This window comes from Eublepharis macularius, chromosome 12 (assembly GCF_028583425.1).
Source record: "Eublepharis macularius isolate TG4126 chromosome 12, MPM_Emac_v1.0, whole genome shotgun sequence".
NCBI lineage: Eukaryota > Metazoa > Chordata > Lepidosauria > Squamata > Eublepharidae > Eublepharis > Eublepharis macularius.
In genome coordinates this window covers 69,718,676-69,743,354 of record NC_072801.1, presented here as the reverse complement: position 1 = coordinate 69,743,354, position 24,679 = coordinate 69,718,676, and the positions used below count along the sequence as shown (strand labels likewise).

The following is a 24,679-nucleotide window of genomic DNA, read 5'->3' as shown; positions in this document are numbered from 1 at the left end:
AGAAGGGCCTGGAGAGGCATGCATGCAGAAGAAATGTGTTGGATCCAAGCTCTGGTGATTATAACCTGGCTGTATTGTGAAGGGAATATCATTACCTAGAAAGACCAGCCAGAATTTCCTGAGGTTTCTCATTGAAGAGAATGGGAACATAGGAAGGGAAGAAGAGCTGGGAAGTCATTCCGCCGATGATGATGTCCCCTGGCTGATAATACTGACGATGAACAGGAGGGGTGTCCTTCATGCTGCACATTACAGCAGGTGCTTGGGCTACAGCTTCAAGCATCAGGAGTAGCAGAAGAACCAGGAGTTGCAGCAAGAAGACCAGCTGGGGCATTGATGGAAAAAATCTGTTCCTGTAGGCAAAGGGCCCCCAGTTTCTATTTAACTCCAAATGGTCTGATATCAGCCTAAGTTATAAACTCGTGTCTTCCACCACCCTTGACTTTTCTTATAAGGAGTAACATGTAGAGTGAGAGAATAGCCAGTGTTCAGACATGCAGGCCCCCCATTTCCACATCCAGCTGCCCTTCCCAGCACGGAATGGCACTGGGTGCATTTTATATAATCTTTTTACTGACTTTACTCCTGTCTGCTGAAAAGCCTTATGGACACTGACAGAATGGAGAGTGCTTTGAGATAATGTCAGGGTTTACAGTCACCTCCCCAGAGACCTATAATCTGCATTGAGCCAGGTACAGAACAAGCAGAGAAGAAAACAATCTTGTCTGTCTCACCATATCTACAATAACTGCTTGTCTGCTTCCTTTTTGGAGAGAAGAAACATCTAGGCTGATTATGACTCAAAGCAAAAAAACAGCTAAGGTTGAGTTAGGCTCTGGGATATAACCAGAGAGGATTAGGTTGTGTTGGGGGCAGAAACATAGCTCCATCAAATGTGCTGAAGCTGTGCAAGTAATTGGTACCAGCACCTGCAAAATGAATGCATGAGAGAACCATATTTGGGTTACCCTAGGTGGAGATGTGTAGCCATGTAAATCTGTCTGTAGCAGTAGAAAAGAGCAAGAGTCCAGTAGCACCTATAAGACTAACAAAATTTGTGGTAGGTTATGCATAACCTTCAAGCAGTATTCAGACCCACCCGAAAAACACAACAGATGCTACGATCAGCAAAAGACAGTAGAGACCCCCTCACCTCTGCAGGAGTATACCGTATACCCTGCAGCTGTGGACAAGTTTACATCGGGACCACAAAGCGTAGCATCCAGACAAGAATAAAAGAACATGAAAGACACTGCAGACTTGGACAACCTGAAAAATCAGCAGTGGCTGAACATAGCCTAACTCAAACAGGGCACAGTATCTTATTCCAGGACACCAAAATACTGGACAACACTTCCTTTTTTTTTTTTTTAGAAAAATTTTTATTGGGTTAGAATATTATTATTTTTACATTACATTCAATTTTCCCCAAATTTTTCATTTCTAACCTCCTCCCTTTCCCCCCCTTTTGTTGACTTCCAACAGCTTTCCCCCCCTCTGTCCCTTTTCCCTTACTTCTATTAAATTCCTCTATCTAAAACAGATATACATTCTCCATTATATTAAGCAGTACATCTTTAACTCCTTTACTTACTATACACCCAAACTGTACGTCCTTGGATAAACAATTTATCCCCTTTTCCCATTTTGAATATTTCTATATATCATAAACCTATATATCATAAACCATAAAAATTTCCCACATTTAAATCAAACAAATCAAACAATTTGATTTGTTCTCTATATGTTACTCATTTCATCTTTTTATGGTAATTCTATATAGCTCATCACATAGTCAATCAATTTAACTCTTCTGTACATTCAGTTTGGTGCATATAAATCTTATCAAAGAAAGAAAATATTGTTAGTTACTCAATCCTCATGTTTAAACCTTATCATTAATTATTCTCTATCAATGTTCTATCAATTAACCTATACATATCTATATATATATATCAATCTATTAATCTAACTGCTTATAAGTTCACTTTTCTCTTCCTCCCCCGGTAAAGTCACCCCTCTCTTTTATACTTATATTATACTTCAGTAGTTCTCAAACTGCCACAGTTTTCCTCCCACCTCCCATTTCTTCTCCAGATGTTGTTTCAGCTTCTCCCAGTCCGTGTTAAACTGCCCTGAGTCCAGATCTCTCAATTTTCTCGTCATCTTGTCCATTTCAGCCATATACAGCAATTTGTAGATCCAATCTTCAATAGTTGGCACTTCTTGTACTTTCCATTTTTGCGCATACAAAAGTCTAGCTGCTGCTGTCATATAAAATATCAACGTCCTATGATGGGCTGGAATTCCCTCCATTCCCAAGTTTAGTAGCAGGAGTTCTGGGTTCTTATTTATTTGAAACTGTAAAATTTCACTCATTTCTCTTATTATTTCCCCCCAGTACTGCCTAGCTAGCTCACACGACCACCACATGTGGTAGAGGGAGCCCTCATGTTTCTTACATTTCCAGCATTTATTAGAAGTATTCAAGTTCCCTAGCGCAATCTTCTTTGGTGTCATGTACCAACGATAAATCATTTTGTAAATGTTCTCTTTAATATTAGTACATGTCGTTATCTTCATTGTAGTTTTCCACAAGTATTCCCATGCCTCCATTGTTATTTCTTTATTAAAATTTATAGCCCATTTCACCATCTGTGTTTTAACTGTCTCGTCCTCAGTATACCATTTCAGCAGTACTTGGTATACCTTGGATATTCTTTTCTTATCTTCTTTAAGAAGGGTCTGCTCTAGTTCCGAGTTCTCTGTTCGTATGCCCCCTTTTGCAGAGTCCGAATTGTATAAGTCTCTGATCTGCCTATACTGGAACCAATCATAGTTGGGTGATAGTTCCTCTTGCGTCTTTATTCTAAGTTTAGATACTTCAATTTTAGTTATTTCTTTGTACGTTAAGCATTGTTGTTCATTATCAACAGCTCTCGGGTCTATCACCTCATATGGAACCACCCACAAGGGGGTTCCTTCTTGTAGATAAATTCTGTACTTCTTCCAGATTGTATATAAACTTCTCCTTACAAAATGATGCAGGAACATCGAGTTGACCTTCACTTTGTCATGCCATAGGTATGCGTGCCATCCAAAAATTTTTTTATATCCCTCTAGGGCTAATAGTTTCTTATTCTTTAATGTCATCCACTCTTTTAGCCAAACTAGGCAGATTGCATCATGATAAAGTCTCAGGTTGGGCAGTTGCATTCCGCCTCTTTCCTTTGCATCTTGTAAAACTTTTACTTTCACTCGAGGCTTCTTGCCTGCCCAAACAAAATCTGATATTTTCCTCTGCCATTTTTCAAATTGTTTAGAGTCTCTGATGATTGGTATTGTCTGTAGCAAAAACATTACTCTTGGTAACACATTCATCTTAACTGCTGCAATCCTGCCCAGCCATGACAAGTTCAATCTATTCCATTTGATCAAGTCTCTCTCTATCTGAATCCATAATTTTTCATAATTATTCTTGAACAAATCTATATTTTTTGCAGTCAGCTCAACTCCCAAATATTTCACCTTACTAGTTACTTCACAATCCGTTGTTTCCATTAACAATTGTTGTTTCTGCTTAGTCATGTTTTTGCATAGTATCTTTGACTTCTTTTTGTTAATGAAGAAACCTGCCAAGTCTCCAAACTCCTTAATCTTATCTATCACTTTTGGCATGTTCTCCAGTGGGTCTTCTACAATTAACATTATGTCATCTGCAAATGCTCTGACCTTATATGAATAGTCCTTTATTTTTATTCCTCGTATTTCCTCGTCATGTCGTATTTGTATCATCAGAATCTCCAATACTAAAATGAACAACAATGGAGATAACGGGCAACCTTGTCTTGTTCCTTTACTAATCGTCAATTTCTTGGTCAGTTCATCATTCACTACAATTGCTGCAGTCTGGTCTCTATAAATTTCCTTAATTGCTTTGACAAATCTTTCTCCCAGTTGTAGCTTTTCCATAGTGGCAAACATAAAGTCCCAGTTTAAATTGTCAAACGCTTTTTCAGCATCCACAAAGAAGAAACCAACCTCTTTGTCACAACGCTTGTCATAATATTCAATAGCATTGATCACTGTCCTTAAATTGTCTCTTATTTGTCTGTCTGGCAAAAAGCCTGCTTGTTCCTCCTCTATAACTTCCGAGAGCCACCCCTTCAATCTCTCCGCCAATATCTTCGCAAAAATTTTATAGTCATTGTTAAGTAGTGATATAGGTCTGTAATTTTTCACGTTGGTCAGGTCTTGGCCCTCTTTTGGGATCAATGATATATTCGCTTCACTCCAAGTATCTGGAATCCTTTGATCCCTAAAAACTCCATTCATCACCTCTTTTAGGAATGGTGCCAGTTCATTGGCCATTATCTTATAAAATTTAGCCGTAAGTCCATCTGGCCCTGGCGCCTTTCCTAGATTTGCGGATTGTATTGCCTTACTTATTTCCTCATCAGTTACTTCACTGTTCAACTTATTTCTCCAAGCTTCCGAGATTTCTGGAAGTTTGGTTTTCTCCAGATATGATGCTATTGATTCTTTGTTTACTTCTTTTTTATTATACAGCTTAGCATAAAATTTATAAAAGGCTCTACTGATGGTAGTCTGCTCCAAGTATGTTTTATTTTCTTCACAGATTTTATTTATTGTTTTCTTTTCCCTTTTCTTCTTCAATTGCCATGCCAAATATTTCCCAGGTTTATTGGCACCCTCAAACGCTTTTTGATTCAATCTTTTAAGGTTCCACTCCAATTCTTTATTACTCATTGCTGTTAGCTGTTCTTGAAGAATTTTGATTTCCTGGTATATTTTCTTTTTTCCTGGTCTCTTTTTTAACTGTGCTTCTTTGGCTTTTATTTTCTCCTCAATCTCTTGTCTTTTCTCCTCTTTCTTTTTCCTTGCTCTACCATTTAAGTCCATTAGTATGCCCCTTACAACCGCCTTGTATGCATCCCAAACTTTGTTGGTTGGTACTTCTTTGTTCACGTTGTATTGTATGAAAAACTTTGTCTCTCTTCTCAATATTTCCATATTCTCTCTTTCCTGTAACAAGTCCTCATTTATTCTCCAGGCTTTCCTTTTTCTCCTTTTTCCAAATTTCCATATAATTGGGTTGTGATCTGAGCCTACCATCGGCATTATTTCTACCTCCTTAGTCCATAACGCTAAGTCTTTTGAGGCCCAGATCATGTCAATTCTTGATAATGTAAGATGCCTTGCAGAATAAAAAGTAAACTGTCTGGTTTTAGGATATTCTCTCCTCCATACATCTTCGAGAGTCTCTTGTTGAATCAACTCAAAAAAAAGCTTTGGCAATAGTCCTCTTTTCTTTTGTGCTGTTGTAGTCTTTTTGTCTAATTCCAAATCTGTCACTCCATTGAAGTCTCCAGCAAGAATTATCTGGTCATATGCAAGATCGTCTAAATGCTTCCTTAAATCCTCAAAGAAGCTTTCCTTTGCACCATTAGGTGCATAAAGTCCGACTACCAACACTCTCTTTAAATTCCAATTACATTCCACTGCTACAAATCTAGCTTCCACATACTGGACAACACTTCCAACTACTTTGTCAGACTGCACAGGGAAGCCATTGAAATTCACAAGCACAAGCAAAACTTCAACAGGAAAGAAGAAACCTTAAGAATGAACAGAGCATGGTTTCCAGTTCTGAAAAACACCAGGCTAACAAAACACTCTATACTCAACAATATCCCTGCAGAGAAGATGAGCACATCAAGCCCCAATCCATATGCAAAAGAACCTCCTCAGGATACAGTGAAGCCTCCCGCCATTAGCATTCCACACCCTGTGAAACTCTTACAGGATGACTCAGCTCAACCCCACCCCTCCTGAGTAGATACAAATGACCTGCCAACATCTTTTCCACACTGTGACACTGAGAGATCTCTGTCTTTTGGTGCTACACCTCTGAAGATGCCAGCCACAGCTGCTGGTGAAATGTCAGGAACTACAATGCCAAGACCACGGCAATACAGCCCGGAAAACCCACAACAACCATCGTTCTCCGGCCATGAAAGCCTTCGACAATACGTAGATTTTATTGTTAAGGAACCTAATTAAGCAATCCTATTGCCTGGACAGCATGGCAGGACTGGCAACAGCCTCTTGTACTATGTTAACCAGAGGCTGTCACTCTTACATCACCTATAGCCTTGCAGCTATGAATAAACATGTTCCTACTGAACTTTGTTTTTTATTATCTATCCTACCTCCACCAACACTCAGGAGATATAGAAAGGCAATAAAAGTTAAGAAACTTCCCACCAGCTTCCTCATGCTGGTTGAGCTGAATCACTCTTCATAGTTACAAAGGTACATTCTGTAACAATATTAGAGACCTAAAATATCAAAAAATACAAAAAGGGCTGCAGATGGATCTAGTAACCAGCTGCCCTTGACTCCCTTCAGTTCTTGGCTTTTACTTAAGCCAAGAAATATTTCAGTTGAATTTGTGAACCCTTAGAATTTGAGAGGTACATTTATCAGTTTATTACATTTGTAGTTGCATGTACTTTGGAAAAGGCAAAATATTAGCTATTAGTGTGTGTGTGTTTTAAAGATCAAATACCCTAATTGATAAAAGGACCTCCCCCAAAAGTTGAAAAGAAGATGGATGGACTCGGACCGAAAATGAGCATGATTTGGACAAATAATTAATGTAGTACAATTGGTCATGAAGAATTCAACTAGAATGATTCATTCCGTTCTAAAACTAAAATGTTTAAACTTTGGCTGAAAGGGGAAAAAACCTCATATAACTTTATGAACCATAGGACCAGGTAGTCACAATAAAGAGATATTTTCCAAGAACTTTGAACTCGCTTTTGCACCTCCAGTGAACTCCCAAAGGCAGACAGAAAGATATTTTGTATGTAGATGAGGCAATTCAGAGATCATAATATATTTACAGTGCAATCCTAAAAAGAATTACTCCAATAAGCTAACTGAAATCAACAGGCTCAGACGAGAGTATCTCTTCTTGGGATTGCACTGTTGCTATGTTTGGTCCAACAAGATTGCTTGTCGGTTCGGCAGACTTAGCAAACTGGTTCGGCAGACTGTCGGTTCGGCAGACTTGCACCCACAGTGCAAGAATGATTAATTATATAATGGAAGTTGTAGACATCACATTAGTAAATCAACGTCTTATTTGAAACCCCAAACCGAACTAAAAATGATTTCCCCTGCCACAGTCTGCAATAAATGAAACAACAACAACAGCAGCAACAACAAAAGATCTGTCTTTAAAATACACTAATGCCATCTAAACTCAACAAACTGTGAGGGAAATTGGTTGTGGGCTTGTATTGGCATCTTGATGAAAATTTCAGCTCTGTATGTGGCAGCAGTAAAAATGTCAATCTCCATATGGGGATTATTGGGAAAGAGGTTAAAAATAAAACATCCCATATTGTAATGCTCCTATATAGATACATGGAATTTAAAAAAAATGGGCTCATGTAAGGGAAAAAGAAAGCCATATCAAAAAAATCAACAAATAGTTCTTCAAGAACTGCCTTATTAAAAGAGATATTGGTAGAAGAATCAAAGCATACTGTGAAAATGCACTGTAAAACAAAGGCAATGATATTTTCATTTGAGGAAACATTTAATTCATTTTAATATATGTATAAAACTCAAAGGGGGGAGTTGAAAAAACACATTAATAACCACATTAATAACCACATTGGTGTTATGCAAGAAGACAACCAGGGCAGAAATCAACATAATACAACAATAGAATAATAAACGAAGCAGAATTGAAAAACTCAATTTCTTCCATGACTGGATATATTGGGAAAGTAGAAGCATATCCCAAGTTCAGCCTTCCTCAGGACAACCAGCGCTTCCCAAAGATATTCCTGAGGAAAATAATTATAGTGTCGTGCTAGATTATGAGATAATTTAATATTTTCTCCTTATTACCTGCTCTCTCTTGTTCAAGTCTGGTTTCAACAAAATAATATAGCATTTGGGGGAAAATATACAAGCCAGTAACCCAGCACTGGAGGACAAGATGGAGAAAATCTCCACAGCCACCATATCTTTCCCTCTTGTGCTCAGGTAGGTAGGAACAAAGGACAGCCAAACACTGCAAAAGACCAACATGCTGAAGGTGATGAACTTGGCTTCATTAAAACTGTCAGGCAGTTTCCTGGCTAGAAAAGCTACAGTGAAGCTGACAATAGCAAGGAATCCCATATAGCCCAAGACACAGTAAAACATGGTAACCGACCCTTCATTACATTGCACTATGATTTCTCCATAAAATGACCGTGTGTTCAAATCTGGGAATGGAGGAGATATACCGAGCCAAACAACACAAATACCCAATTGAACAAGGGAGCAGGAAACGATAATGGAATGTGCCAACCTTTTCCCCACCCATTTCCGGAAAATGTTTCCTGGTTTGGAAGCCATGAAAACTACAACCACTGTTACAGTTTTTGCTAACACGGAAGAAACAGCGACAGAGAAGATGATGCCAAAAGCAGTTTGTCGGAGGAGGCAGGTCAGCTTGTTAGGACGTCCGATGAATATCAAGGAGCAAAGGAAACAAAGCAGGAGAGAGACAAGGAGAATGTAGGTGAGGCTCCGGTTGTTGGCTTTGACGATTGGAGTGTCCCGGTGCTTGATAAAGATTCTGAGCACCACAGCTGTAGTCAGAGAAAGGAAAAGAGCCAAGAAGGCTAAAATGAGTCCCAAAGTTTCTTCAAAGGAGAGAAAATTCATAAGCTTGGGAATGCATTGATCTTGTCTCATGTTTGGAAATTGATCTTCTGAACAACTGACACATTTATCCATATCTGAAAGAGGAAAACATACCGAATTAAAACTGCTGGCTGCTTGTGTTCTTAAGAATAAAAATGCACCTTGGCAAAAAAAATGAGTAGCAATGGATTTTCAAATCCATTCTGCCTCAAAATATTTTAATAGTACAGCTTTTGAAAATGAAATTTGGGGTATCAATGCATTGAGAGCCAGTTTGGTGTAGTAGTTAAGAGCATGGGACTCTAATCTGGAGAACCAGGTTTGATTCCCCACTCCACCGCTTGAAGCCAGCTAGGTGACCTTGAGTCAGTCACAGCTCTTCTAGAGCTTTCTCAGCCACACCCACCTCACAGGGTGATTGTTGCTGTGGGGATAATAATAACATATTTTGTAAACCGCTCTGAGTGGGCATTAAGTTGTCCTGAAGGGCGGTATATCATCATCATCATCATCATCATCATCATCATCATCATCATCATTGTTAGTGTTATTATCTAGGCATGCCTTGAAAAAAACTGAAATACCAGTGGTAAAATTTTATTTCTACCCAGCTTCAGAAAAAAAGGAAAAGAATTATTCCAAAGAGAGCTGAGTTTGACTTCAGACTTCTGCTTTGGAGGAAGTGGACAATCAAACATAAGTCCTAGTGAGCAATAGTCCATTTTTGATAGATGAGGTTGAAGACTCCATCAAGTAAATGGGAACCATGATCCCAAGCAGTGAGGGAACTAAATTCATGCAACTCCTTTAACTCTGGTTGAGTCCCAAATGGACCATGGCTTGCCCCAGACCTTTCCTCATGATTAGAGATGGACACGAACAGAAAAAAAACCTGAACATGATGTTCATTATTCGTTGCCATCCACGAACATGACCCTATTCACGAACATGTTCATGGTTGGCTGTTTGTGGGTGCCAGCAGGCTCTCCTCCAGCCATCATCCAAGTTTGGTCAAGATAGTACTGCACCACTCCCAGAAACCTGACCTGAGCAGGCACCAGGAAAGGTACCAATAGTAAATAATAGCCCCAGAGCCTGGCAGCAGCCCTGGAACCTGAAAGGGTAGATCTATATCCCACCACACACAAAGAAAATTCAAGCTCCAATGCACTCTCCTTGTCTATCAAAATGCAAACAGCAATTGTCTCTCCCTCTCCACCGTCTGCAAAGACTAGCCAGAGCTGGGAGCCCCCCCTCCCCCTGCTCTTTTGCTCCTTTGTAACAAATTTGGAGCTCCACACTTGGAAGGAACACCTGCCTATCAAGCTAAATTGGGCTTAGATTGGGGTTTCCAGGGCAACAGCAGGAGTTCAGACAGAGTTCAGACAATCCCTGCCTACATTGCCAAAGGGAATTGATTGCAGGTGCCAGACTGTCTGGCTTGACGAACTGCAACGAACAACAATGAACGAGGCTTGCAATGACCACCTGTTCGTTTAGAATGGGGCCTCATGAACAGCTAGTTCTCGAACAGCAGATTGGGCTGTTAGTGGCTTTTTTTTGTATTGCTGTTTGTGCCCATCTCTACTCATGATGTGACTTTGTCATGGATATAGCTAGAGCTACAGGAGAACAGTTGCAGATGCCTTTGCACACAGAAACAAGGCTAGCTCAGTCCCATATCTAGACAGGCCACAAAGGGAGTCTAGAGGCCTAAAATAGAACAACCTTCGAGAGGAACATGAAATAATGAAGTAACATAGTTGTATGGCCTCATCTAGATTAGAAGATCCATCTTATTCATATCGCCATGGACCAGGAATAGAACGTATCTGAGAATGTCAGGAATGTCTAACTTCATAAAAGCTGGCACTATTTGATGTACTGGTTGAGGGCCAAAAGATATTTATATGTATGAGAAATTTGTAATCACTATTCTTACATAGCCTTTTAAAATAACAATAACAATAACAATAACAATAACAATAACAATAACAATAACAATAACAATAACAATAACAATAACAATAACAATAACAATAACAATAACAATAACAATAACAATAACAATAACAATAACAATAACAATAACAATAACAATAACAATAACAATAACAATAACAATAACAATAACAATAACAATAACAATAACAATAATTGATTTATATACCGCCCTTCAGGACAACTTAATGCCTACTCAGAGCGGTTTACAAAGTATGTTATTATTATCCCCACAACAATAATCACCCTGTGAGGGAGGTGGGGCTGAGGGCCTCGCTACACGAGACGAACGGCACGTGAAATGAGCAAGTAGACACGAGAACGGACTTACAGACTATACACGCGCCAGCGCTGCCACACTGCAGTTGATCCAGTGCGTGGTTTTGCGCTTGTTTTTTTTTTTTAGGTCTTCCAAGACGCAGAAGCAGCCTCTCCGTACAGCGCATGCCTCGTACGTGCCTTGATAATGTGTGGAAGAGACAGTTCTTTCAATTGGTCACTAGGTGGAGTTCTTGGGGAAAAAACATTTCAGTGACTGCAATAGTTGTTCGGAATATGCTGTCCTGTCCCGGCCAAAAGACTAGTAATAAAATTTTTTACTTCATGTCCACCGCATGCTGTAGGCGGGAAAAAATGCATATGCTTCTTTCACTTCACTCTTGTTGTTGCCCCCTCCCTTGCCCACAGATCAGCTGGCCCACAGGTGAGCGGGGGCTGCCATGGAGCACAGTTCCCCCCCCCCACCCTGCAGGAGGGTAGAGAGAAGGCCAGAACTGAGCCGCAAAGGGCATGCTGCCCGCCGCCCTCCCAAGCCCTGCTCGAGCTGGGAGCGAAGGCTGGGCCATGTGCCGCCTCCCGAAGCTCCAGACGAGTGGGGAAGGAGAAGGAGGGCGATCAGCCCTCTGCCCCCCACAGCCCTGCTCGAACTGGGCGTGGAGAGCGAAGCCTGAGCCACCTGCCGCTCGCCACAGCCCCAGCCGAGTTGGGAAGGAGAAGGAAGGCGAGCCACCTGCTGTCCTCCCAAGCCCTGCTTGAGCTGGGCGCAGAGAGCGAAGGCTGAGCCGCCCGCCGCTCGCCACAGCCCCAGCCGAGTTGGGAAGGAGAAGGAAGGCGAGCCACCTGCCGTCCTCCCAAGCCCTGGTTGAGCTGGGCGCAGAGAGCGAAGGCTGAGCCGCCCGCCGCTCTCCGCAGCCCCAGCCGAGTTGGGAAGGAGAAGGAAGGCGAGTCACCTGCCGTCCTCCCAAGCCCTGCCGAATACAAGTGCTCCTTTCTTATTGTTATACACGTGAAAATATGATTCCTGCCACTTGCTCCTTCCCGTGCCGTTTGTCTCGTGTAGCAAGGCCCTCAGAGAGCTCTGAGAGAGCTGTAACTGACACAAGGTCACCCAGCTGGCTTCAAGCAGAGGAGTGGAGAATCAAACCCAGCTCTCCAGATTAGAGTCCCGCGCTCTTAACCACTACACCAAACTGGCTCTCAGGTGAGATAAAGATAAGAGCTAGCAAGATAAGAGCTAGCAAGAATGAACTATTTTTATATATTTGAAGAATATGTTTCCAATATGGATAGCATTGTCTGGTGTTTGAAGTTGTAAGATGAGGAGTTAGCCAAGAATGCGAGTCCCTTTGAAGTGGGACAGGCAGCTTTTGCAAGGAGGTGGTTCTGAAAACCTATACATTTGACAAGCTGAATTGATAGGGAGCTTCTTCCTAGAAGAGGCTCCTTGCCTGTGACTTTTGTATCTTTGGGTAAGATACTTTGTTTGCATGTAATTGATCTCCTTTAATGATCTATGTAGATATTATAATGAGCTGATTGAGCAAATATTGAGAATGCTGAATAATTACAGTGTAATAATAAAGGTTCTGCAATTGCATTACTTGTGTAACATAGCCAATAATGAACCTAAGATGTTATCTGTGGGGTACTTCTTGACAAGAGTTATATGATTTGATATAGGAAAGCTAACTAGCTGCTCAGGGCTTCTTAAGCGCATGCCTGTATCTGTATCAGGACTGAACAGATTTATCTAGAACACATCTCATCCTCTCCACAATCAAGTATTTTTCTCAGAGGAGAGTATAGTAAAACAGGTCTTGGAGACTACTTGCCCAAGTAGCTTGCAGATAGCCTCTGAGCATTTGCAGAATGCACATTAAACATCCATAACACAAGCTGGAAAATTGTTACATGAAGTGTTATCTTTACCCTCCGTGATAACACATAGTATCAACATAAGGCTGTGCTGCAGTGACAAACATATAACTCATGTAGCCTTGGAAGAGCTAAGTAATGTTTCTATTCCCTGTGTACAGAATTGAGTGCCTGTGGGTTGCATTTTACTATATACGGCTCAGCTCTTTTGCCTTTCTCCAATTCAAATGTGCAGTTCTCTTTCTTCAACTATTTCCTTCCCCTTGCTATTTTGCCTCCCTGCCATCTTCCTTTGAACACACACCCAAATCAAAAGAGTGTCTTTGGAATATCTACATAGCTGGAATATTTCTGGTCATGCACATGAACCTTTCCATCACACAGGGTACAATGACCTGTGCTATGCAGTATTCTTCTGAAAAGCCATCTCATTTCTGCAAATAACTACAGAAATAATGGAAAACAATTAGAGAATGAAGAAGAAATTATTCAAACCCTTTTGGTAAAGCTGCCAAGAGGGCTTTATGTGATCCACTGTATTGATTTAAGTACCCTACAAATTAAACTGAATTCGGTTTTCTGGACACTAAAATATTTATTCCAGTACTAATTTCTTCACTTATTTCTCATGTTAGTACATTTCTTACCGTCTTTGTCTGACATCATGCCTTTAGGGCATTGAGCACAATCATAGCAGCAAAAGTTTGCTCCCTCTTTTTTTTTCTGACTGAAACCAGGATGGCAGATGTCATTACACCGAGAGATGGGAGGCACCTGTCCTTGGGAAAAGGAAGAATACAACCAAGATAAAACATTTAGAAAATTGTCATTACAAGCAATTGACAAAAATGGAATGTTTTGCAGAAGGAACCTGTAGGGAAAGAGACAACCTTATTCACCTCAACATTATTAAAATTAGCATGCTGGACTAGACTGTTACCTCAAGATCCCCCTCCTTGTCAGGGATTGTTACGTCCTGACCTTCTTTACCTCCCATGGCCTTAGGCAGCCAGATTTAAGAATAGATTCAGTCTTGTTTCAAACCAGAGAATCCTGATCAGGGTAACATGTAATTGAGTGTCCTCTCATGGTGACACAGACAGGTTCCAATGGGGTCATGTGCCTCAGTCATTTCTTCAATGTCTTCCCTCCCACCACTTTTCTGTCTCTGTTCTGCTGTTGGCCCACTGGCTTATTTATCCTCCCTCACTCTCCTCCTGGCACACCACACTCTTCTTTGCCATACCCTGCCAGGCCTGCCTTCCTTCTCCCTCTCCCCGAAATGCTTCTCTACCCATTCTAATATCGCCTTCCATTTCACATTATCTCTCTCTTTACCTGCTCAAGATCTTTTATTCCTTCCTTCATCCCTCTACCATCTCTCTGATCTTCCCTTCTCCACCTGGGCTGTACACAAACCATCTTCTTTTCCCCAAGTGGTAAAACAAATACTCTTCCAATTTTGAACTGCATTACTAACTTCACTTTTACTCTTAATTTATTAGGTCAATAAAAATCAGTTAAGGGTCTATACCTTACTTTCTTTCTAGGAGATGTATCAGCTGTAGACTAAAGACCTCACATCACTTGACTAAAAGATATCTGGAGTCATGGTCTAGGACTTGTGCACTGTAGTCACACTTACATTTGTAGATTAGACCCCAGTAACCAATATTCGGACTCCAGGTGACACAAGGTGAGGAGGGTCTTTCCTGGTAGCCTGGAGCACAGGAGCTGGAGCATTGCAATCTCAGCTCAAGGCTAAGAGGGATTAGCAACATCTGATCTGAAAACAACACCTGGGACTCATCTTGGCAGAGCTTAACTGAGGTCAGAATCTGGTAAAGGATTGAATCCACTGTAGTGATGGTCCATTTTAAATGCTGGAGTACAAGCTGCTGGCCTGCTGTCTCCATTGCTCCTGCTGGGTGACAAGAGGGCTGTGGCCCTGGACTTAGTTTGCCCAGCAAAGGGAGAGCCAGTTTGGTGTAGTGGTTAAGAGTGTGGGACTCTAATCTGGAGAACCGGGTTTGATTCCTCACTCCTCTGCTAGAAGCCAGCTGGGTGACCTTGGGTCAGTCACAGCTTCTAGCTCTCTTAGCCCCACCCACCTCACAGGGTGTTGTGTTGTGGGGAGAATAATAACATACTTTGTAAACCGCTCTGAGTGGGTGTTAAGTCATCCTGAAGGGTGGTATATAAATTGAATGTTATTATTATTATAGCTGTCACTGGACCTGGAACATCTACCGGGTCTCCTGGTGGAGAGATCTTGACACCATGCTCACATGTCCTCAAGAGCTACTGTGTTTCCCAGTAGTGAGGTTTCAACTTCAAGCTCTTGAGGAATGGCTTTGGAAGCAGGGTCTCTGGATCTGAGGAAAATTCACAACACTGGCCTTGTCCATCCCCCCTGGACCAGGTCAGAAAGTATTCTTTGAGGAAGACCTCAACCTCTTTGAGGAAGTCCTCAACCGGTTCTACTCTGATGAGTGTGAGCCTCACTCAGTGATGGTCATGACAGTCATAAAGACTCCTCAGAGGTACTCAAAAGCATGATGTCTGATAATAGTTAAGCTTCAACCACTGGTAATAAGAAATCATCTAGACGGAGTTACCCTTTTCACTATTGTGGCCTGTTCCCAATCAGAAGATAACATGCTTCATAAGAGAGGTGGGGGGGGGGGGAGAGAACTGGAAAGTTCAAGGGGCATTGTCTTCTCTGCTTCTATCTTCTGTGATGATAGAAATTTGACAGGAGTCAGGTGACCTTTAGCTCGGCCAGCCCAATAGAAAAAGGGGGGCTTGCTTCCTCTCCCTCCCTTAGACTGATAGCCTGTACATTTCAGTTAATGAATTTTATTTTTCTTCATTCGTGATTTAGCACAAGTAGATTCCCACCTGAATCAAGTTTTTGTGCCACTCGATGCTGTCTTCATGAATACTGAACACTTTGTCTGGAGGAGCCTGCGGATTCAAACTTCCAACCTTAACTCTGACATAGGATTGGTTTGGGAAAGTAACCAGGTTAGTAATATCAAAGCCAGCGTCTAGCTCCCCATTTGCATTAAACAGTATTTCATCCCCCGCACTGTTGTTGAATGTGATCTTCTGAAGAACTGAGTGAAGCTAAATAGACAAAAGTTTAAAGATGTATAGCACAACTTTCCTAGATGGATTTAAATTCTTATTATTGCAAGTATTTTAAAAGTAATAATACAAATATCCCACTTAAGTGACTCTGAGGAGTGGAGAGAGAGACCTTCCAAAAAATTAGTAGTTACAGAACGAAAATTTCTGCTTCTACCATTCATCTCTGAAAGTTTTTCAGTAGCAGTTGGACATATTTCACCCTGTTCTAGGAAGCTCCTGACTTGTGCTCTTTGTGAATGAAACAGGGGTACCAAAGCTGGGACCAGTGAGTAACTGTAAGAGTTATTTGCATGAGTCTCTGCAGGGGTCCATAGAAGATGAGTGTTTGGGAAGGATCCACAAGGATTGGTTGGGGTTGAGATTGAGCATAACAGCAAGAATGGATGTGTTAGCTGGTTTTTTTGAAGTGGACTTAGGAAGTTCTTAATGGTTGGGGAATATTCTAGTATGTATTTTATAACAGATATGGAAAAGAAGCCTTCTTGGTTGAAGTTGCCTTGAAGAATTTGGCCACTTTACATCAGTCCAGCTGTGGATGGGTGCTGTGGCCCATTGTAAGAATGAGTTTTGGACACAATGATGGCCTCTAACCAAAGGAAGCTGGCTTTAGTTTTGCTAGGCATGGTTTAAACCGATGTTTGCAATGGGGTTAGTGAAGGCCAGCCATGAGATTAATCTTTCCAGAGTAGTGTGAGTTGGCTGGGAGGAGGGAGTTACTGTTATTAATGTTAGCCCCTCTTTGGTTAGTCTTAGGTTTATTTATTTATTCATTTATAGTTCATCTTTCTCGCTGAGACTCAAGGCAGATTACACAGTATGAGATTAGTACAATCAGTAACAAGTACTAATGTTGGCAGTGCAGAAGGCAGAATGGTTTGGTCTTCCATGGCCACTGTACCTAAGCCCTACGAGTGATTGGGGTTTGGGAGAGGATATGGCAACCACGTGATGTCAGACTAGACTCTGGGAGGTCCAAGTGCTCGTCCCCATCTTATCATAAAGTTTTCTGCATGAACATGGGCCACCCATACTTTCTTAACCTAACAGGAAGGAAGAAAGAACAATTTATCTCAGCCTGAGCTCCTTGGAGGAAAAGTGGGAATAAAAAAGTGTATCTCTTCTTTGTTGGTGTGGAGGACAATAGGTCTTTGAATGTGAGTAGAATCATAGGGTTGGAAGGGACCTCTAGGGTCATCTAGTCCAACATCCTGCATAATGCAGGAAATTCACAACTACCCCCCCTCGACTGCCCCAGTGACCCCTACTCCATGCCTAGAAGGTGGCAAAACACCTCCAGGATTCCTAGACAAACTGGCCTGTGGAAAATTGCTACTTGACCCCAAGGTGGCGGTCAGCATGACTCTGGGCATGTAAGAATGGCCATGAGAACTAAGCACTGATGTAAACAATTCTGCTCCCCCCCCTCTCAGATTACCTGCCAGGGTTCCACAATCGAAGGCTTTTGTCTGCCCATACCCTTCATAGCTATGCGGTTTGATCTAGATGAATACATGACATGCAAAGCATGTGCCATTGCATAGACAGCATTATAGATAGTGTAGCTATGGCCAGTCATGCTCATTTCAAAAGCTGTCGATGGAAGATCCTCTAAGTGCTGTTCCCCAGTACAGACTTTGTTGTCATCTGTGGACACACTGTAGTTTCCAGTAAATGAACAATACAATGCACACTTCCAGAAATCTTTGATAAATCCGTTCCTGCTTTCTCCAGAAAAGCTTCTAATCTGAAGAAACTTTTGAAATCCTGCAGGCTCAGCTGAATGAATTGTGAAGGATATTGCACCGTGCAAAAGCTGAACGTCATAGTCCATTCTGTAAGTATAGAATGTGAAATCAATCTGAGCTGTCGTAATCCACACTTTTGCTACAGATATCTTCTCCTTATATTCAAAATGGGACAGAGGGGCCAATGTTGTTACAATCCATAGGACAATTGCCAGAAATGTAATGGATGAAGTATCTCCATAGATTATAATTGCATTTACTTTGGTTTCCATTAGAACTTCAGTATGATTCAGGAATTGATCGATAACGTCTCCAGCCTCATAGAAATGGAGATAGTCTGGCACTTTTGCAATCATGGCTGGGCAGATTCCATTCTTGGAAAACATAGGCTCTATGGAATGCAAAAAATGTTCTCCACTATCATCACCTGGTATGACCACAGCGACCCATTTCCATCTAAAGTGCAGTAGTAAGTCAACAATTCCCTGATACTGAAGGGCTTCATTGGGGACCATACGATAAAAGGAAGGAAAATTGATTCCTTTGTCTATTGCAGGTTCAAATGAGCCATAAGATAACTACACACAAAAAAAGATTGATATTTTAAGGAGGAAGTAAAGTATTTGAAGGTATCTCACACACAATTAAGATCATAGTAAAGGGTTTGGAAACCTCTTGGGGTCAACACATTTCTGTAATTAACTGTATATTGGAATGTTTATATGTTGGCTTATTTATTTATATTGTTACTTACTTGCCTCCTTTTTGTCTACTATGCCCTGTGACCCAGAATTATTTCCAAAACCATTTTAAAAGAATCATGTAGTACCATTAAACTCTCCATATACATGTTTATGTGCATGGGTTTGAATGTCTTTGGAACCCTGCTTCACATATTAACCCCCCCAAGCACAATCAATTCTATATTTCATATTAATGCTCCAATACTAAATACATGTATCCAGAAAGGATAATTTCTAACAAGTATGAACCCTAATAATTATTAGAAAAGAGCAAGTGTCCAGTAGCACCTGTAAGACTAACAAAATTTCTAGTAGTCTTATAGGTGCTGCTAGTGTCTTGCTCTTTTCTAGTGCTACAGATAGACTAACTTGGCTACCCATCTTGACTTCATAAGTATAACTTAGTATAAGTATAATTGAGTATAAATATAACTGATTTCAATGAGTAGACTGGAGTAACTCTGCTTAGGATTTTACTGTTTTATTTAACATTTAGATTTAAAAAGAACATATATCAAAATAAAAGTATTTTACTTCTGATTAGAGATGGGCACGAACCGAAATACAAACCAAAATTAAGCATGAATCAGGCCGGTTCGTGGTTCGCAAACCACGGTTCATCAGATCCCATTTCTGACAAACTGCAACAAACTTTAGGTTGGTTCATTTGGTTCAGTTTTTGGTTTGTGACTGCAGACAGCCTAGTGCCAATCAATCAGTTTCCTAGGCAACAGGAGATGGACTTTCTGCAGACCTTCTGCTGACCCGGAAGTGATGATTTTCTGACCCGGATGTGCCATTTTCACGAACCAAATGAACCGGTTCGCAAACCAGGGGCAGGTTCATGAAAGTTCGTGGTTCATGAAATTTGCTGAACAACGAACCACATGGTTTGGGTTTTTTCTGGTTAAAGGGTTTTTTCTGATTAAAGGACAAAAAAGAATTTTTTTGTGTGTGAAAATGGAAAGATTTGCCAGTAAAAAAGCAAGATGGAATTCAAGATAGGAAGATTTCCCCAGCTTGAATATAAAGGGACAGTACAGCATGCGTTGAATTTCTGTCCTTAAAGAACTGTTTAAAGGACATGATTATTATGGGACAAGAGAAAAGAAATGTTGCTACTACCAAGATAAGACTTTATTCTAAAATATGTTATTCATGGGATAACATCGTCATCATCGTTGTTGTTGTTGTTGTTAAAGCCATTAAATAGACAGTGGCAATGAAGCAGGTATGGAAATGAGGACACATGATATCCCAAATAGAGTAAACACTGAAATGTACAAAAGGAAAAAAGAGAGATTCCCTGTCTGTCTTGATAGACAGGAAGGAAACTACCTCTATATAACTTCACATAATTTGTTGTCTGTTCAATCTAGATTAAAATATCATCTAGTTAATTAGACATATTAATTTGTCACCCTTTTTGTTTTCAAATCTTTATAGACCATCATCTGCATGGAAGAATGTGACAGTCTAAAACGCAGAAAGCTTAAAATATAAGTGAGTGAGCAAAGCTTTAACTTCAGCTACAGAAACAGATATACTTCCAAGAATTCCTGGATGGCATATCATTTCACTCATAGTACTGAGGCTATTTCTTCAACTTCTCTCTTGCCTCATAGCCTTGGTTTCTAGACAAAAACTGGGAGAAGCAGCATTCCTAGCAATAGCATTGTGATGTAGACTGGTACCAGCTAAGTAGGCAGAATGGATTACAGTGGGTGGGCAATGCACAAGAATGTACCTCCGAATCATAAAAATAATTACATGTGAGATGAACAAAACAGAAAACAACAACAATGCCCATAAACCAAGGCTCTCACTCATTGGACTCACCTGTGGTACCTTGTAAAGCGTTAAGATCTCTGACATGTGTGAGGAAGTATCAGAGCTAAGTCCACCAATGACTCCCATTAGAGTTTTATGATTGCTACATTTATAGTTGGGGAGAAACTTATCTGATTTGAAGAGCAGGTCCAGGGTGGTACGGTAGGCCATTCGTGCATCAGAATAGCTGTCGTAGATGAGGAACCCAAGAGTGACATTGGGCAAGAGCTTGGGGTTCTGATTGATCTCATTGATGGCAAAGGCCAAGGCCAGAACATTCTGGTAGAACTTCGGAGCTGAGCTGCAAATACAGTGACTGTTTGTCTAGTGGGAGAATTCAAGAGCCCATGAAATCATTTTAAAACAGTAATGGTTTCTTTCAGGCTAGAAAACTTTCAGTGCCTGACTCTATGGAGTCCAGCAAAGCTTCTTGCATTTAAACAGGAGAAATTAGTCATCATGACTAGATTCATTTTCTGCACATTGCCCATAGATGTGCATATGTTAAAGATGTTTTAGATCTAAGAATCATCTCAGTTGTCAACAGATTATTGTTCCCCCAACCTCTCCAAAAATCACCTAGAGTTATTTAAATGAATTTATATTTATAAGAGAGTATTAAAACATATGACATTGGGCATTAAAACTTAAATGAAAATATGCACTTTAAAATTGCAAAAATATAATTAGCGGTAATAAATTAGCAGATCATAGAGATGAAGGTGAACAGTTTTAAAAATGAGAATGCAGGAAATGGCACACAGAATGATTAGAGAATAATTAACAGTGTTTTCTTTAATCTCAGTTTCTTCATCAGTATCATTTCAATCCCAACTGCCTCAGAAACAGAAAGTAGGACATGTTTAATACTCTTTAGCTCTACAAGGCAGTTGGGAATAGATACATGAACAGTATGTTAAGTTAAAGCAAGTTAAGTTACGTTAAGCAGGGTTAATCTCAGCATTCACAAGGAAGCACACTGAAAGTGCTACTAAATCTCTGTACACCTTCAGTTACTAGTTATCCATACTCTAAAATCCATGAAGAAACCAATAAACATAAAGAAAAATGTTATGCACAATGACTGGCTTTCTTGGCTTCCTGCTTGCCTTGAAAAAAAATGTTTCAAGAAAATAATGTTATAAAATTCTGTTCTCTTCTGAAACTCTGGATTTGACACCTTTCCATTCTACAGTGCATTATCTGACGAAGAGAACTTGATTCTCGAAAGCTTATGCTAAAATAAAATTGGTTAGTCTTAAAGGTGCTACTGGACTCTTTTTGATTTTCCTCCGACAGTTATTGTCTTTGCTTGGATATATCCAACACAAATACACCAAGAGCTGATGATTTTAATGTTATTGGCACCCATATGCTATGAAGACTTCCTATTCCAATCACTGCAACAAAGTTTTCAAAGATCACAAGGAAATGATGATCAAAGTGTTTTTGGTCCCTATTTTCTTTTTTACTTGATGTAAAATCCAGGTATTTTTGTATTAGATACATTTCATTCTCATTTAATTCAATGTTGCTTTTCCATTTTGCACAACTATCCTGATGTATAACTATATAGGAATGGCAAATCCGAACTGTATGCTCATTTGAACCAAATCTTTTCTTTTGTCTACTAAAAAGCAAACAAAAAACAAAAAAACCACCCCCCAAACTCTCACGTTTTAGTGCCCTCTCCATATTGATTGACTTTTATCTGTAAGACTGTCATTTGCAGTAAATGAGATATAAACAATCCATAAAATGCAATTACAGATCACTTTTAGAGGAAATCTCAATTAATTGCTTACAATAGATCATTCCTTGGTATCTTTGAAGGAGGTTCCTGGAATGAAAGAATGGGAAAAATGAAATTAATATGAGACAGAATCCCACCAATGAGGATTTCACTCGGCTGGTACCACTGGTGTGGAATCAGGAGGGTCTCAGTCATTGCCTGTGTCATAGTATGAAATTTGCACGCCATGTGAGAGAAGAGCAGCAGAAGCAGCAACAATAATAACATTTCAGTCTCCAGCAAAGTGAAGGCAAATCCTTCCTCTCAATGAGGTCCCTGCTGAGTATCTCTACACTATAACATCTACATCCACCTAGTCGGATCACGGTAGTGGGTGGCACCGGCCTCTGCCCATGCACTTCTTAAAAGCAACATATTGTCATTATTGCTGGCCTTCAAAGCACTCTCTGAATGCCCAAAAGAGGAACACGTCTTGAAATGTGGCTGTTTACAACAAAAGGACGAACGGTTCAAAGGGACAGAGCCCTGCTTTCGTCCACTTCTTAATCTCAGCTCTGAATGACACTGTGGGGTTATTATAACAACTTCAATTGCCCTTGATTTTTTTCCCTCTTGCCTCCTCAACAGCCGTTCAGTCTTGCTGAAGTGAATTAATTATAGTCATTTTAATAATTACAGGAGGGAGACAATAACTTTGAACAAAGTTTTGTTTTCACATCCTAACGATGTAATTGGTAAGAGAAGGGATGTAAAACTGCTTGTGAGATATTGGCAGAAGTTTCTGCTGCAACTGGGTATTAAGTTCAGCGTAATTCACATTGACCTCATGGATGGAATCGAGGAAATGAACATATGTTAGCCCAAAATGGCAGTTATGCCATCGGGCTCCAACAAGTCAATTAAAGTGAACAAAGGATTTTTAACATGTTAATGCTGTACAATCTCTCCTGTCACTGACTTTGGTGACAACACCCAGCCTCACTTTGTGGTGACAAGCCAGTCAATCCACAGGCAACACAAAACTCCTACCTCCTCTGGAGACTCAAATTCTGTTTGAGAAGCATCTAAAAGGTTGCATCTCAGTGTACCCATGGAAAATTAGTCCCCATATGTGACCACCTTACTCACCACCATCTACCAGAAACCTTCCTCTTAACAGGTCTGGGGGCTACACGGGGCTATAAATTGAATGTTGTTAATATTATTTGAATTATCCAAAACACAATCAACAAGAAGCAGAGGTCACATATTATTATTGATTAGCCTTGGTTAAGCTGATACAAGTTTCTGACGGAGACCTAAGTATCAACCAGATATCAGTGTAATATGCAGGGCTCTTTTTCAGCAGGAACACGGTGGAACAGAGTTCCAGAACCTCTTGAAAATGGTCACATGGCTGGTGGCCCCGCCTCTGATCTCCAGATAGAGTTTAGATTGCCCTCCATGCTGCCGAGCAGCACAGAGGGCAATCTAAACTCCCCTCTGTCTGGAGATCAGGGGGCGGGGCCACCAGCCATGTGACCATTTTCTCCGAGGGCAACCCACTGAGATCCACCACCTCTTTTCCCATAAAAAAAAGCCCTGGTAATATGTACACTGTTCCAAGTAGTGCCGTCTTTTGCAGTTCTGGAGGTGTTATGTCAGATAGCTGCAGTTTTTCCATATGAATTGCAAAGTTTTTCGAGATGCTTTCAAGTGCCCTGATGACAATGGGGACTACAGTTGCATTGTTCTTCCATAGTCGAGTAGTTTCTATTGGAAGATCTCTATATTTAATCATTTTTTCTTGTTCTTTTTCTTCGACTCTGGCATCCCCAAGAATTTCAATGTCGATTATCCAGACTTTTTGATTTTCCATGACTGTTGTTGTTGTTGTTGTTGTTGTTGTTGCTGTTGTTGTTGTTGTTGTTGTTGTTGTTGTTGTTATAAGCAGTTAATGGCAGTCACTACCCATTAATTGTCTAACCTCTGTTATCAGGCAGACAGCCCTGACTCAAATCCCCACTGGATCTTCTTTCTCCTCACTCACAGGCTCTACCAAATAGACAGCCCATTCCTTATATCTACTTCCACCCAGCTACTGTCCAGAGCTATTGTGGAAAGAGAATTTACAGTTTACTTTCCCTAATATAAGCTGCCACCATTAAATGAAACTTGGTCCATTGGTCATGACAAGAGGGTTTGAGGTTTGTGCTTTAATTCCCCTTAGTCAACAACTTCAAGCCAGCCAGGGTTAAAATATGAACAATAATACATTTTATTTACAACACGAAACAGTGGAGAAAATGATTTTAAAAGTCATAAAGATACTGTTTAAACATGGAATGTTTCAATGTATCAGAACAGGTTTGTAACAGCCAGCAATATCTTTGCTTCCTTCTCTCAGAGGCTCCAAAAGCCTTCTTCCTCACTGTTATTCTCTCCAATGGACTCCAACAGTCACTGACCCAGCATTCTGCCCACTCTCATTGGTTATTTCTCAGGAGTTATTGGGGGACTTGATTCTGGCACCTTCTCACATATAGAAGCACAACAAACCACCCTTCCCAGAGTCTGTAATAAAT

At 40.5% G+C, this 24,679-nt stretch overlaps 1 protein-coding gene across 1 annotated transcript; it reads right to left on the bottom strand.

Annotated features, from left to right (window-relative positions):
- Positions 1 to 6,296: 6,296 nt before the first annotated feature.
- On the bottom strand, positions 6,297 to 23,249 carry LOC129339710 (vomeronasal type-2 receptor 26-like). Its single transcript, XM_054994291.1, has 6 exons — positions 23,244 to 23,249; positions 20,372 to 20,686; positions 17,480 to 17,543; positions 13,539 to 13,670; positions 7,951 to 8,831; positions 6,297 to 6,362 (listed from the first exon to the last, which is right to left on the bottom strand). The coding sequence occupies exons 1-6, from the start codon at positions 23,247 to 23,249 to the stop codon at positions 6,297 to 6,299; spliced, it is 1,464 nt and encodes a 487-aa protein (XP_054850266.1).
- Positions 23,250 to 24,679: the final 1,430 nt, after the last annotated feature.